Source organism: Mastigoproctus giganteus, chromosome 1 (genome assembly GCF_048544385.1).
Source record: "Mastigoproctus giganteus isolate SK-2022 chromosome 1, ASM4854438v1, whole genome shotgun sequence".
Classification (NCBI taxonomy): Eukaryota; Metazoa; Arthropoda; class Arachnida; order Uropygi; family Thelyphonidae; genus Mastigoproctus; species Mastigoproctus giganteus.
In genome coordinates, this window is record NC_143575.1 from 82,816,483 (window position 1) to 82,834,014 (window position 17,532).

At 36.1% G+C, this 17,532-nt stretch overlaps 1 protein-coding gene across 1 annotated transcript in view; it reads right to left on the bottom strand.

Annotated features, from left to right (window-relative positions):
* The window catches only part of LOC150090942 (putative sodium-dependent multivitamin transporter), a 230,824-nt gene that overhangs the window by 35,398 nt on the left and 177,894 nt on the right, over positions 1-17,532 (bottom strand). Inside the window, exon 9 of the mRNA XM_090373547.1 lies at positions 10,455-10,609. Within this exon, the coding sequence (XP_090229673.1) occupies positions 10,455-10,609 (155 nt within the window). The remainder of the gene's footprint in view (positions 1-10,454; positions 10,610-17,532) is intronic.

The following is a 17,532-nucleotide window of genomic DNA, read 5'->3' on the forward strand; positions in this document are numbered from 1 at the left end:
CTCCAACCAAACACAGGGGGTACATCCGATAACAGACTTTTACTAACTCTCCCTAATTTGTCAACTTTATAGCCACATCTCCAGGACCCATAGCTCCAGCCAGCCTGAAATGGACTAAAGACTGGATCGTTGACTCCCAAAACCACCTAATGAAAGTGAAATACTGAGTATAGACATTCCCAGTACCTGCATCTAGCATAGATGGGCTCCCATGGGATTCCCAACTGCAACATAACTGCACTAAACAGGAGCAGCTAAAATCTGAAATGGAGAACTGTACATGGGTGTGGCCACTTTTCACCTTGACCCACCAATAATGCTGCTGGGCTCTACTTCTTCTGGGTCTGGCTGGTTCCATTGATATTGATAACTGCAGCTCAGCTGCCTCCTCGCCTCTGGCGATCTAAACTAGGCACTCTCGTCTGGTTCACTTTTCTCACTTTCCCTGACTGGGTGGGGTAATGGTTCATCCCCCCCATTGCCCCTCTTCTATCTGCCCGATGAAGCATGCACCTGCCTCACTGACACATCTGGGGTCGTCTTCCCTTTTGACCCCATATTTCTGACTTTTCCTCCCAGTCTTCAGTCTTTCCCCCATTCTTTCTATATACCATAGTGTATGCCCCACACAACAAAAATTTAAATTCCAAATTTAACTGGTCCATTTGCATATCACTTCTGGCTTCTAACTGCTAGTGGATTATCCCCTACATTTATGTGTTTCCTTATTTTTTATTTTATTTTTTTTAAGGCCCTAGCCACTGAAATTTCAGGAAATTAGGTGGCAGGGCCTGCCAGAGTAAAACTTCAATCTGCTGGGTACCGGGTCTGCCTCCACAGGGTTAAGTGTGGGCAACGTTGGGCCTCAGCAGAGCTTCAGTGACTAAATGAACAACAATACACATATACAAAATCCATATGCTTTTCAAATCTCTGGCCATCCCAGTGAACTGGTTTATGAAATGCGGAGATGGGGGAAACCCCTGGTGCCGCTAGACATTAATGCACTTTACACTTCACTTATTCGACCATCCCGGCAGGGGGGGGGGGTCTTGTCATCACCTCCCCGTGCCCCCTTCTTCCTCTTCTGGTGAAGCATGGGCCTGCCTCACAGATACTTGGGGTTGCCTTACCTATTGTCCCCATACTTCTACTTTTTCCCCCCAGTCTGCAGCCACCCCCTACTCTACCTGCTCTGCCAGCGAAAAGCGAATGTCCCACACAATAAAAATTTAAAATGTCTAAATTAACACACCTGGAACCTCTTTCAGCCTAACTACATTCTAGCACATGTTACCCTCCCCTTTTTTAGGGGCTAGCCACTGAAATTGCAGGAAATTAGGTGGCAGGGCCTGCCAGAGTGAAATTTCAAACTAACTACTGGATACCTGGTCTGCCTCCACAAGGTGAAGTGTGGGCAATGTTGGGCACCAATAGGGTTCTAGCAGTTAAATGGCCAGCTGAACAATGATACACAACATTACACACATACACTATCCATACACTTTTAAATCTCTGGCCTTTACAGTGAACTATTACACCCACAATGAAAGCAATGCAGAGATGGGGAAAGCTCTGGTGCCGTTAGACTAATGTCATCAACCATCACACTAATGTCATGCAACCATCACGTAGTTCAATTCTGCGAATCCAGATTACCAAGAATATTGTCATGTGGTTTATGCTGAGCTAATCAGATGCCAGTTGGTTGAATTCTGCGATTCACTAGTGTCGACTCAGATTCACTTTTGTTATTCAAATCTTTCAGGTACTTTCTAAGTTGACTCAGTGTATCGACTCACTCACTCTGTGGCTATCTCTACAGCAAGTTGAGCATTATAATTCCGCAAGCTAGGACACCACGTTATATTCTGTGAACTGTTAAATGCGTTGTTTCTCTTGGTCTCTGTACAGGTGCACAAATATAGGGGCTCACATCTGGTGAGTATGGGCTTGATAGACCCAAGGTCCTGAGCTGGATATCATCATTCTTCTCTTTCTTGATGATTCCCTTCTACTTCTGACTCTAGTTTCCTCCCTCTGCCTCCCTCTCCCTCAGGGTAGTTCAGAAATTTTTTTTTTTGGCTGGTGCAGCATAAGCCTCAGGCTTCCTTGTACCATACAGCTAATAATAATAAATATTGCAATAAAATAAAACAAAATAAGAACCCATAATGAGTAAGAAGTTAAATCAGAAAAACAACACTCTTAAGTTTCTTTAAGAAAAATGAAATTACAAAAACAACAACAGAGCTGGCAATTTCCAACAAGGACATTGCGAAGGCCGCTCTATATCGTGAAACACAGTCTGTTTCAAACACTTAATTGGTTACAGGTGTATGAAATATGAAAAGGGACGATCCACAAACAAGAAAGTGACGTGGATGACTATACCATGCAAAAGACTTTGAAAAGAAAGTTTAATTAACTATGAAGAAAGCAAGTTACACACTGATTCCTGTTCAGATATAATTCAAGAACGCGTGCTCGAAGAATCTGGGTTAGGACAAAGTGAATGATTAATTTTTCAGTTTTGAATAACTTGCAGAGAGAGATGCTTTTGTGGGAGCTTTAAGATCTATGTATTGGTTGGCATAAAATGAACTACCACACACTACACTGTATAGAATATTGCTTGAGCATTGTAAAACTATGGGTTGTACATACTTATATTGACCATCTTGATATTGAAAAGAATGCACATTACACTTCGGAAAGAATAATGCAAGAAGTGCTTGACATTTTAGCTTCAGAAATTAGATATGAAATACTAAAAAATGTGTATTCAGCAGATTACTCAGTGTTTTGTGTGATGAAACGACATCTCAGTTTTGAAACTTATTATAGACATTAAATGTTTTGTCAACTTAAAAGAGATCAGTGTTAGTTTTATATCAACTTGTAATATCATTGATGGCACAGCTGAAACTATAGCTAACAAAATTATTGCAACACTTTGCAATATAGGGTTGAAAACTTCTGACTTTGTGGGTATTGGATTTCATGGAGCAGCGGTCATGACTGGGAAGCACAAAGGAATAACAAAACTACTAAAAGATGGACTCAGGGTCAACTGCCATTGTATAAACCACTGCCTGGCTCTTGCTAGTGCCCAAGCAGCTGCTGAGGTGCCTTATTAGGTAAAATTTAATGATATCTTAAGACAGCTGTTTTTCTCTTTCCAAAATTCATCAGTTAGGATGGTTGGTTTAACTAAAATCCAAAATATACTGAACATTCCTCAAATTAAACTTAAAATGGCTAGTGACACTAGGTGGCTGTCTGTTGACTTTGCTGTATAGTCTTTAAGAGAATCCTTGGTGAGTGTCATTGCTACACTCAAAACAAGCCACAGAACAAAATGATATCATAGCTGAAGGTTTAAGCAGATATATGAGAACATACAATTTTGCAGCTTCATTTATGATGATTTAAGATGTGCTACATCATTTGTCTAAATTGTTTAGTTTTGCAAAGGTAAGATGTTAATTTAACAGAAATAGACCCAATCTTAGAAGCCACAAAACTAAGCATTATGGAACTGAAAGACACCCCTACTAATCATTTTAAAAATCTCCATCTACATCTTGCTGGTGAATATTCAGACCTTTGTATTGATTGTTCAGATGCTAATGCTATTTTAAGACTATAATCTATGATAAATACATAGACACAGTTATTACCCATCTAAAAGTAAGATTTCAAGATATGCTAATCATTTCCTATTTTTCAAGTTTTCAATCCAGAAAGCTATGATCAAAATGAGGCTTCTGAGATTCTTTCTGAGCATTATTCTAAAAATGGAAGTCCTGCAATTTTAAACTATGAAAATAGTAAACTAGAATGGGCAATTGCATCAAAATTGTTTAAAGGACAGTCATACAAAAATTTAGAGATGAAACAAATAATGCTTAAACTTTCAAAAACGCCTGAGCATAAAGAATCTAACAAATTTAGAAAAACTAGCTGCCACTGGACTGGCTATAGCTGTAAGCACAGCTGAATGTGAAAGAGGATTTTCCACTATAAAATGAATTAAAACCTGTTTAAGGAATTGCATGAAGCAGAGTACACTAAATAATCTGATGTTGATAACACTAGAAGGTCCAGATCCAACAGACTGATTATAAAAAAGCTGCAGACAACTGGGCCTCTAAGAAGAAGAGAAGAATTAATATATAAAATGTAAATCTTGAGTTAAAATCACTATTTAAACATATAAACATTTTTCATTATTTTTTTACATCAAATTCTAATAAGTTTTTTTAAATTTGTTATTAAAACATTCTACTTTTTAAATAAAAAGTACCTTATTTGTTTAAATTTAGTGTGTTTATATATATGCATTGGAATTTTCATTTTTCAGTTAAAAAATGAAAATGAAAAACTAGCCAATATTAAATTTTTTCAATGTTTGTTGCATAAATTATCATTAAATCAATATAATGTTAAATTATGCAATTAATTTTTGCTTTGGATCACTTAAGTCACGTTTATAAATAACAGAAAATTTTATAATATTACAAAGTAATACACTTCCATACCCTGCTATATCAAAATGCGCCGACCGGGCTAGCCAGGTGGGTAAAGTGCCTGCCTGGAAAACCAAAGGTCGCAGGTTCGAATCCTGCCTCGGGCTTGGATCAGAGTAGTTCAAAAAAAACCTTGGGAGGTGCACTATGGCCACAGAAGCCGATGCACCAACAACTAACAAAAAAAAAAAAAAAAATCATAATGCCACCCAGCTGGCAAAATTTTCTTCCACATCCGAAATTTTTTTCAGATGTGGTCTCCATACCTGAGCATATTCCAAATGAAGTCTTACAATTGTCTTATACAGTGGGATTATAACCTCCCTATCTTTACACGATAATGCTCAATAAATCATTGATAGGAACACCATGGGCTTTCCTGGCTGCATGTTTACACTGTTCAGAAAACTTCCTATCTGCCCGTACCATAACTCTCAGATCCCTTTCTTCCTCTATTGTTTTTAATTCAACTCCACCAAGTCTGTATAATTTATTTTGGGGTTGTTCTTCCTTAAATGCAAGACCTCACATTTTTCTGCATTAAACTTAGCTGCAACTTTTCTGACCATTCCTGAAGCCTCTTCAAGTGATCCTGAAGGCATACTGCTTGGCACTGATCATTAATGACTCTACCAATCTTTATGTTGTCTGCAAATTTTGACACCACACCTTCTATCCTTTTGTCTATGTCATTTATGAAAATGAGAAACAACAGTGGTCTAAGAACTGATCCTCGAGGGACTCTATTCCTAACAGTACATCAATCTGAAGAATATCCATTAATCACAACTGTCTACCTTTTTCCATGCAGCCACCCAGCAATCCATCTTAGAATATTATCAGTAATCTCAACTTGTTTAAGCCTATATAGTAACCTCTTATGAGGGACTAAGTCAAATGCTTTGCTAAAATCCAAATAAATTATGTCGAAATTGTTCCCTTCATCTAACTCACAAATAACTGTGTTAAAATAGCCTACTAAGTTAGTCAAGCATGATTTTCTCTTAATAAAACCATGTTGTGTGTCTTTCGGAATGCCATATCTATCTAAAATGTCCCTGGATTGCACTTTTAATGATTTTTCCTACCACTGAAGTCAATGAACCAGTCTGTAGTTACCAACTTCACTCTTAGAACCATTCACCTTATGTATTAGTGATATGCTGGCACTCCTTGAATGCAAAGGAAAAAATCCCTCAAGTCCAAAGATGCCCTCATAATTAACCTCAATGGTTCAATACACTGTCTCACACTCTCCCTAAAAACTACCAGGTATATGACAAACTTTGGGAGCCTTACTTACCTTTATGCTCAGAAGTTTTTCTAATAAACAATCTGTAATTACGAAATCACTTATTTCATATAGCTCTGTCTCACTCGCACAGCCTCTTCTCAGCATGAAGGGTCTTTCTTCAGTAAAGACTGATGCAAAGTACTTATTTAGTTCACCTGCAATCTCAGCTGGGTTATCTAAGAATTTCCCCACACCCAGTGCACAAGGGTCTGACCTGATTAGCTTTCTTCTTCACTGTATACACACACATGAAAAATTCCTTGTCCCCGTTCTTTGCTCTCTTAGCCAATTCTTTCTCATATGCAACCTTGACCTCCCTGACTTTATTTGTGGTACTATTACAGGTCAAACTGTATCTGTTGTAGGCTTCAGTAGTTTTCATTGGCCTGTAACTATGTTCTACAGTCATCCGTTTCAGCATTCTCCTCCTGCAATATTTACTTAATGGTATGTATGTGTTCGTGGCTTCTGTGAATTTTGTTTTAAAAGTATTCCATAATTCAAATGTATTCGCCCTTTCTCGGCAATTCACCCAATTCATAGATGCCATATAGCACCTTAAACTATCAAAGTCCCCTCTTCTGAAATTAAAACCTGTGCCTTTACCTTTAAGTATTGCAATATCTTTCTTCATCTTCCAACTGACAATTGCATGTCACTTCCTCACAACTGATTTGTGTACTTTAAGCCCTATGATATCATACGATTCATTAGTAATGATGATGTCAAGAATATTCACACGCTTAGTACTTTCTTTAACATGCTGGTACAAATGACAATCATCTAGTTAATTTAAAAAAAAAATTTCCCCATGGCAAGGTTCCTCCCCCCACTTATTTCAATCAATCTGGGGTAGATTAGTCACCCATAATAAGACATTCACAATTGCTTGCCAATTCCATCTGCATGTAAAGACTCATCATATTCTTCTAGTCAGTAGATTACTCCCACTCTCATTATACCTTTTCTTCCAACTAACTCACACTACACAGATTCTATGCTGGCAGATATAATATCAGACTCAGAAAAGCTGTTTTTGGACTCAGGCTGCTTTTGATAAGAAGCATGATCCCTCCACCCTTTCTATCTTCCCCATACATATCGTAGTGGAATTCATCATCCCCAATTTCCAGGCGGCATCTCTTGTTTTGATGCCATTAATATCCCAAAAAATAATTAACATGATCATTAGAGCAAATTATGGTACTCAAACTTTTCTTTAGTTTTTGCAATGAAAGATAGCCACATTCTTGTTAGCTTTTTTAGTTTCAAGCTAGAAGTAACATGCCAATGACATCACCTATCATGATCTGTTCATAAAAGTTAAGTGTCTTCTGCATAGCAGCCTAGTAAGAAACATTCTTGGTTATGTCCTGATTTTCTCAATTCACACTTTATTCTTCTACAGTGCACTGAGGAGTGATAATTTAAGTGTGCTTGGCCTGACTAGTGTGTTGCATTCACTGTACAAAATTTTTAAACAAGTGCACCCATCGGCTGTTAAAGACTGTATAACACACCTCATCTTCACTGCCTTCATGAATGGCACATCATGTACTGTTGCTTTGAAAGTGCAAAATGCAGTTTCAAAATAGTACAATGGTTTTCTTTGAAAAGAGAAGGTCAACCTTTACCTGTAGTGCTTTCCTTGAAACCCTTTTACAGTTGCTGCTACTTCACACATATAATTCAAAAGACTTTACTAGTGCTGGTGGAAATTGAAATACTGCTGGTAATATAACATGCCCATATATCTTTGGAACAAATAACTGCAGAGAAATGGAACTCTGATCTGCATAGAATTTTTAGTATGTGCACACTTCCATTTTTGGCTCTAGGTTATGTATACTAGGAACTTATTTAATGATAACCGACATCTATTACATCATAAGTCTTTACATGCACCACCAACATTTATGTGGCAGGCATACAGGTGATTATGGAAACAGCAGCCATCAGATTTTCAGATGGATATTTGCTGCCTTTCAAACAGTAGAAAGCTTTTAGATCCAGTGGTACAGTTCAGTACCCACAGAACATCCACGACTTCTGTTACTACATTATAAGAAGTCAGCAAGTGTCAAGTCTGGGTAACTCAGAAATTTTTTTTTGGCCGGTGCAGCATAAGCTTCAGGCTTCCTTGCACTTTATGGCTAATAATAATAAGTATGGTATATTTGATGGCCAATCACAAGGAAAGGAATAAGAAAGAATTTTATCTTCGAAATGTCTGTGCAATCCCCTTAACACATCAATAAATGTATAATTTTCTAAAGGTAAAGAATAATTTAGACATTATTTATTTAAACTTTAGCAAGACTTTTGGTGGACAAGACTCCCACACAAATTACTTTTGCATAAACTGGAAAGATGTGGAATCAGAGGCAAGTTATCATTGTGAATAAAAAGATGTTAAATGATAAAACACATAAAAATAGTTATAAATGCTAGTGATTCTCATTGGCATTTATAACTATTTTTATGTGTTTGAAACATGCTGTAGACATAGATACTTGTATGCATTCTCAAGACTATAATTTATACAACAGATGATAACTACTATAGAAATGAGAAAATTATTGCATTTAACCCAGAAACATATGCTCTTGTAGGGTGAATACCTCACCACCCTAAATACAAATATTAAGATAACTATTAAAATCAGGTTAATGTGAATGTGTCCAAATTTTTCTTCAATTTTTACCTGCATCACTGAATATTTTTTAAATGAAAAAGTACAGCCATAAAAATCTGCGTTGATGTACAAAATGCAGTATGTGATTGCTCATGTATAACTGTCAGGTATCAAGCTTCAATTTCTTATACTCTGACTCCATGCAGTAAATGCAAGGTAGTTGGGAAAAATTTATTTTTAGATACAAAACCACTGTTTTTAAAGATATTATTTCTTATTATCCAATATAGGTTTAAAAGGATATAATTTTTAAATACACTATTTTAATGAATTTCTTACCTTTTCTCCAAAAAATATCAAACACTGTCTACCATGCAACAGAAACATCTGCTTGTGCAACTTTTTTGAAAGCCCAGCAGAAGGTTAACATTTCACTATGAGAGCTATTCAATAAAGAATGATCATAATTTTTTTTTCCCAACATACCTTTATTAATCATTCATATTTTGACGGTCCTTTTCAAGGTAGTCTCTTTTTGATGAAAAACGCTTACTCCAATGCTCCTGCCATTCTTCAAAAACATGGTGGATGCCATTTTTTGACATGTGTTTGAGAACCACCCCCAGTGTGTTTATAGCTTCTTCTGATGACTGGAAATGCTTTCCTTGCAGCTCCTTTAACTTTGGAAATAAAAAAAAAAATAAAATAAAAAAAAAATCACAGGGTACAAGGTCAGGACTGTAGGGTAGATGAGGAACACATCTGAAATTAATGCTGGCTAAGTACTTGATGACAGTATGAGCAATGTGAGGTCTTACACTGTTGCAATGCAGTATCTACCCACCTGAATGCAACTGTGGTCATTTGTGATGAATGCGATCCCGCAAATCATGCAGTACACTTCTGTAGTAAGATCCTGTAACAGTCATATGAGGTAGAACAACATGCTGGCAAGCCATTCTTTGAATTTAAAAAAAAAGAGATGCCCATAACCTTTCCTACAGAAGCCAGAAGTTTTGCTTTTTTTGTTGTTTCCGATGATGTAGACTTCCAAACAGAGCTTTGTTGTTTACTGTCTGGGTCAAAATGATGAAGCCATGTTTCATCCACCATTATAACCTTGTGCAACACCTAGGCATCTTCAGTAACCATCCACTGCAGCTCCTCACAGACCTCCATGCAAACTTGCAGTTGCTCAGGTGTGAGCAGTCTTGGAACCCAGCATTCACAAGAACGTGTCATATGCAAATGGTCATGGAGAATGCTGTGCATGCTTCCTACTGATATTCTCAACATCTCTGCCATTTGCTTTATTGTTATACAGCAATCTTCTCCCACGATTACAGAAGCAGTGTTTATGGTTTCTGTGGTAACAGCAGTGGTTAGAGCTCCAGGACTGACAATTTTTGTGTTTAGATCCTGTCCATCTTTAAACATTCTAAACAACCTGCAAGCTATGCTATATAGAAGTGTTTGATTCACCCCAAGCTTTTTAACATTTCATACACTTCAGCTGATGTTTTCTCAAGACAGAAACAAAATTTGCGAGCAGCACACTGTTCTTCGCATGTCACATCCATTGTTACATAGGTGAAATTGAATGGGCACAAACTTGACTGATAGCCAATTTCACACTGTGCACACGAGTCAACTGCACAGTTTGTATGTGATGCAACTTGGTTTGGGCTGACCGGGCTAGCCAGGTGGGTAAAGTGGCTGCCTGGCAACCCAAAGGTTGCGGGTTCGAATCCCACCTCGGGGTTGGATCAAAGTACTGCAAAAACCTTGGGAGGTGCATTATGGCCACAGAAGCTGAGGCGTCAACAACTACCCAAAAAAAAAAAAACTTGGTTTGGTCTTAAATTCCACAGCTCAGCTAGAAATAGCAAGCAGTACAGTTGTTCATGAAAAATTATGATCATTCTTTATTGAACTGCCCTCATGTTATTTAATAAGTATATTATTATTCTATAAAATATAAAAGTATACACACCTTCTGGTTTGCTTTTGTAGTTAACATGCCTAAGGAAAAAAGCCCAAGAACTGGTCCACCAACTACACCAAAAATGGTGAGCGAGGCTTGCAAAACTCCTCCCATCTTTTCAGCCAGATATGCAAGAAGGATACATAATGCACCAAAAACAGCAGCTGTAAAATAAAAGTTCACTGAAATTAAGTTTAAACAAAATTATCATGCATATGTACATATGTTTATCCTCGACATTAGGAGTTCTTTATATATACTTAGCAATTTTGGTTTGTGGACTACCCTAGTTATATTTTTCTTTCCCCTCCCAATTTCTACAAATGCAATATTTTTGTTTACACTTCAGGGATGGTCAGGTCAGAGAAGCTCATATATACAGTGCATCACAAATACTTTTACTGCATTTTGTAATTTCACACAGAATGAAACATGTAGCATGTTAAACACTAATATTTGCTTCAAACAACTTAAAGCCACTAAAACAGGTGGCAAAACTTTAAGGATGCAGGCCAAAATTGGCTAAATCTTTTAAAAAACTACCCTCACATGCCCAGAACCCAAAACGCATAATGCTTTATTATCCTTCTTAATCAAAGCGAATCTTTCATTCTAAGATTCTTGAAATTCTCTGCTGCTACCCTCTTCATTTGAATGTTTTTGTTTCTTTGCTGGTTGAGCTGATATTCTAAACAATCCGTAAAGGGCAAATAGAAATTAAAATATTTATGAGAATTTATGGAAATTAATGAAGAATAATCTCCAATCTCCACACCACATACAAATCATAACTGACAATGAAGGAGGCAACACTAAATACTGAATGTGGTTAATATTAGTATTAGGATTAGTAATACTAATATTAGTACTGTATTAGTAATGGCCACATGGTGCAAGAAAGCCTATGGCTTATGCTGCACCAGCCAAAAAAAAAAAAAAAAAAAACCCCTGAATAAAACAATGATAAAAAAAAACAACTAATAATTAATAAAAGAAAAGGAAATTAAACCTATCATTCTATGCGTTTCCCTCACCCGAAGGTACTATCCAGATGACCTTTGAATTTCCCCAAACTGTTAGCCTCTACCACCCACGTAAGCAACTTATTTCAGTAATTTATAACTCGCTGGCTAAAATAAAACTTCCTGCAGTCCAATCTAAACATCTCCCCCCGTAACTTGAATTTATGTCCCCTAGTTCTAGTATCATTTATAATCTTGAAAATTTCGTCCTCATTCATTTTACTGATGCCTCTTAGAGCCTTAAAGCACCTCAATCAAATCTCCTCTAAGGTGTCTAGTTTCCAAACTCTGCAACCCACATATTCAAAGTCTTTTCTCATAAGGACGCCCTTTTGCCGATCTCACCAGGCAAGTTACCAGTCTTTGCACCCTTTTAAAAAGCTCGGTCTTTCTTTAGGTGTGGTCTCCATACTTGAACACAATATTCCAAGTGTGATCTAACAAAAGCCTTATATAATGGGATTATCATGTCCCTATCTCTACTTGCAAAAATATATCTCACATAACTTTACCAATAATTTATGCTCTGAATAGATGTGTGAAATTAACAAATTTTTTTCTTAATTTTGTTTCACAGTTTCATCCATGTGTTCACCACCCCTGCACAAATACATACTTCATTTACATTTATGTGCAGAGGTGGTGAACCTATGGCATGCATGCCCAAAGTGGCATGTGTACAAATTTTTTGGGCAGGGTGAATTCAGTGCATCCCAAAAAAATTTCAAACTTCATGCAGTAATTTTTTTGAAGTTGGAGTGGTGAGATGCACTGATGAAATTTTTCACAAGTTGTTTCCTTGTTGTAGTTCTTCATGATCGAATGCTTAATGACTACGAATCATGAAGACCTACAACAGCTGTGAAGTGAAGAAAAAGATGAAAGTTATTTCTATCACTAAAGCAAAAAACAGAAGATGGAATAACTGATGTATGAGTTATGGCCATGTGGTCAAATATTGCACGGATGGTGCATTCTGTCATTGTTGCTACTAAGGACCATTCTTATAAAGGACAATTGGGCCTGTTGTACTGGGATCCATGGTAAATGATGATTAAGTGTTAGCCAGTAAAATAATTTAATTACAAATAGATACTGAAGATCTATGATTACAAATAGATACTGTAGCTTTCGAGACAAATCGTGCCTCATTTGTCTCAAAAACTACACTATCTATTTGTAATCATAGACATTCAGTATCTATTTGTAATTAAATTATTTTACTGGCTAACACTTAATCATCATTTATCATTCTCATAAAGATTGGAAGTCTCACAATGAGCTGCCCCCAATGTGTTTTTATTGCAAAATAAATGGGTTGCCTTCTGACCATGATGCAATAGCAAAGATTTCTCCTCTCCTGAGTACCAAAGAGCTGTTGAATTGGTCAAACAGAAAACCAGTTATGCTTAATGACCATCATATGAATGGCTTAAAGGTGCTTCAGATATATAACTTTTTAACTCATTCTTTATGCACAGACTCCTTCACTGATGTTGCTGTGTACCCTGGTTTTGTCCTCTCTCGTGTGCCATTTGACCACAGGAGGGAGGGGGGTAGATCTTCTCTGTTTTGGTAAACAGAAAAGTAAAAGATAACTATCTGATATTCACAGTTATATAAATAACTGTAAAAGTAATATGTTTAATGGTAAAAATAAATAAAGAAAGAAAGAGATGATCACAAATGTAAGGGAAAAAAAAGCAGAAAATGAGTGAAGAAAACATATAAATAATGAAGAGAGAAGCAGAAATGGAAAGAGTTGAGTGAATATGTATCTAAAAATTTTGGAGAATATTATGTATGGAGAAAAATACAGCCAAAGTTATAAGCCAATAAATAATAAATTTAGACCAGTACCACCTGATAATGTCATATACATATAATTAATAAAAATAATAGGCTGTAGTGATAAAACGGAACGTTTAAAAGAACGAACAAATATATTATAATGGTTTATGGATCTGGGAAACTATTAGTAACAGTGGAAATGCTCGGCAACCATAATTATAGACAAATAGGTAAGATAAGTGTATAGGTAGTGATGCTGCCCTGTTAGGTGTAGCTACAATATAAAAAATTAAAAATTACCTGAAAAATAAAAGCAGATTACATAAAATTTAAATAAAATTAAATAAAAATATATAAATGGTACTTAGAGCTGTAGGTCCTAAGATTTTCAATAAATTTGTTGGAAACTTTCGGCTACCTTCTTTGGTCTCCATTACAGCCTTGTTGTGTTCGCTTCCCTCACCATCTCCTGCCAGGCTTGACAGTAAGTTGTCATATCCTGACTATATTCTTTCGTCTTTAAATTACGCTTTCTTTGTTAAAATTCAAGCAGGGCTGTTTTCTATTCATTCTTTCTTTAACTGGAATTAATTGGTTTTAATTTTAGTGTAATTTTGCATTTTACTTTTTATTTATTTTAGTACTATACTGGTTTTGTTCTTTATTCCTTTTCTTTTTGGTCTCTGTCAGGTCGGCTATGATGTATACGTACGCTTGCTTTGTTGTCTGCTGCATATACATCATAACAGAAACAGAGACCTTGCTTATTGCTGTGTTTCCTTTGGATTTGGCTGCCATACTGCCATTTGGCTGCTAACATAGTTAAAATCTTAGGACCTACAGCATTAAGCACCATTTATATATTTTCATTTAAATTTTATGTAATCTGCTTTTATTTTTCAGGTACTTTTTAATTTTTTCCATTGTAGCTACACCTGACAGGGCAGCCTGTTATGGAGAACAAAGGGCGAACGGAACTTAGATCGCTATCACGGTGAACAACGAAGGGAGCTAAGATAAAACAGAAGTAATAAGGAATAATAAGAATAACTTAGTGCTGTTCGTACTGTGATTTCAGCGCCTTTTTCGAGGGCCAGCCGCCAAAATCAAAGGACCACTTATTGCCATTTCCTCCTTTGATTTCGGCGGCTGGCCCTCGAAAAAGTCTGAAATCGCAGGATGAACAGCACTAAGTGATTCTTATTATTCCTTCTCCTTAATCTTAGCTCCCTTCGTTGTTCACCGTGATAGCGATCTCAATTCCATCCACCCTTTGTTCACCATAACTGACGTTACTAGTAACGTAACGTTAGTACATTGCCCTTCACGACTACTAACTTATGTAGATATTATGGTCGCTGGATACTTTCTGCATATAGCAGTGTCCCAGGTCCATAATCCATTATTATTATTTTTAATAATATCTTAAGCTGTTGCTTCCTTTAAAACACATATACATATATATATTATTAGCCATATGGTGCAAGGAAGCCTGAGGCTTATACTGCACCAGCCAAAAAAAAAATTGAGTTACCCTGTGTGTGCATGTGTGTGTGTGTGTGTGTGTGTGAGAGAGAGAGAGAGAGAGAGAGAGAGAGAGAATAGAAGGAAATCACCAAGAAAGAAGAATGATGGTATCCAGATGAGGACTCCTGGGTGTGCCAAGCCCATAACTCACCAGATGTGAGCCCCTGGGGTTATTTATTTTTTTTTGTCTATCCCACATATATATATATCCGATAATTCAAAATAAAACAAAATAAAAACATAAGCCAGTAGTATGGCAAAAATATAGAGCGAAAAATAAACATAAAAATAATGTAAAATAAAATAAACCAAACAGGAAAGAGAAAGTAAAGGTAGTAAGACATAAACAGTAGCTGATTGTCCCCTATATAATTTAGCACTTTAAATCCAATTAATAACAACGTCAAATTTAAAATAATGGTCAGTCTATTATTCTGATATTTTGTTTTGCTTTTAGTAGTTCTTTTAACCCTTTTTGGTGATATTTCATGTTTTTCGGAACTGGTACCTTTGAGGGGGGTACCGCTAAATCATTATAATTGGCATTATTTTAAATTTGACATTGTTATTAATTGGATTTAAAGTGCTAAATTATATAGGGAACAATCAGCTACTGTTTATGTCTTATTACCTTTACTTTCCCTTTCCTGTTTGGTTTATTTTATTTTACATTATTTTTATGTTTATTTTTCGCTCTACATTTTTGCCATACTACTGGCTTATGTTTTTATTTTGTTTTATTTTGAATTATCGGATATATCTGGGCTTCATGTGGAGGATGTGCATTTTGCTGCCTCTAATGACAGCTTAATATTTATTTATTTTCTTATTTTATTTTAAACTTTAAGCCATTATTTAAATATATATATATATATATATATATATATATATATATATATATATATAGGGGATAGACAAAATAATGGAAGCATCTGATATGAAAGTAGTTTTTGTAATGGCTGTGTGATGTATCTATGAACATGCAGTGATGATGATTAATATTATTATTATTGTTTATTTTATTTTTTTTTTTGTTTCATGCAGATAGTACTGTAAAGGAAAGACAATAAAATCTGATGTTTATTTAGAGGTGATATGTGAAGAAAATGATCAACCTATCTGAATTCCAAAGAGGTCAAAGTGTTGATGCATGTTTAGCGGCATCAGTGACTAAAACTGCTGATTTGTTTAATGTATCCAGAAAAACTGTATCAAAAGTAATATCTGCATTCACCAAGTATTGAAAAGCAAAATGCGATAGGGCCAATTGGGGCAGAAAATTAAAGCTGATTGAAAGAGACTGCCATAATCCAAAAACATAAAATTATAGCCTCAAAAATAACTGCAGAACTTAATATGGGTCTTGGCAATCCAGTTTCTAGCAAAATAATTCAGCAAGAACTTCATAAATCTGAAATTTATGGCAGAGCTCAGAGTGGCTATTACCAAGTCACTTGTTACTGATGGTAATGCTAGAGAGAGGATGCAATGGTGTAAAGAGCACAAAAACTGGTGACTTCATTGGAGAAAGTCATATTTTCAGAGGAATCATTATTCACACATTTCCCAACATCAGGCAGAGTTTAGAGCTGGCAAATGCCAAAGGAGGCACATCATCCTGCCAAACACAAAAAAAAAAAAAAAAAAAAAAAAAAAAAAAATGGAGAAGGGTCAACAATGGTTTGGGCAGGATTTTCTCCACCTCAAGGAGCTTGAAATGTTCCTCCATGGCGATTGGTCCAATATTCCTCTTAAGACAGTTCAATATTTATATGACTCTATTCCACATGGAATACAAACTGTTTTAAAAGCAAAGGGTGACCTAACCCATCACTATATTAATGCTTACCTGGAACTTTTATCACAGGTGTTTTCATTGTTTTGTCCACCCCTGTGCACGTGTGGGTGTGTGTCGTCCTTTAATTGTGGAAATTCATTAATTGTTTTTCCTGAGTTGGACTAACTTCACAATTACTCTCAACAGTTTTGCTGAAATGAAAAATGAAAATTACTGTGAAAATATGCAATTCTTATTTAAAACGTTTTTAATGAAATGAGGAATATATTATAATAGTGTCATTCTAGTGGACTATTTGAAATTGCAGAGATCAAAGGACAAATTAGAAAGAACTGGCACAGTCTAAGAGTTGGTGTGGTCAGACAGATTAAAGTAATGGTCTAGACCCTAAAATGCTACTTTAAGAGTGAATACAACAAAAGATAAAAGCATGTAAATGTTTAACCTGGTGGTAATGTAGACTTATCAAATTTTATGAAGAATTGTATCTGATAAAGATTTCATGTTACTCATACATGGTGGAAGGAACTAGGTGAAAAAACTTTATTCTGGACTCAGTCCATGAATATTTTTATATAGAAATCTAGACTGCAATCAGGATGATTTTTATACCCTGAAATCCGGTAGACCATTTGTCTCCATAAGAAAGGGATGGTAGTTGGACAGAGACCTTATTCCTCTCACAGAGTCTAAGTGGACCTCTAAGTAGTCTAAGCAGAATATGCAATTCTCGTTGTTTTGTGTGAAAGTTCTTGGAGTTTGTGCACTAATAGTAGTATAAGTGGCATGTGATACAAGAAAGCAAGTGTATGAGCTTATGCAGCATCAGTCAACACACACACACACACACACACACACACACCCCACTCCCTCCAAATGCCTGTCCAGTTCCTCCTTAAATTTATTTAACCTATCAACTTCCACGACAGATGGAAGTTTGTTCCAGCAA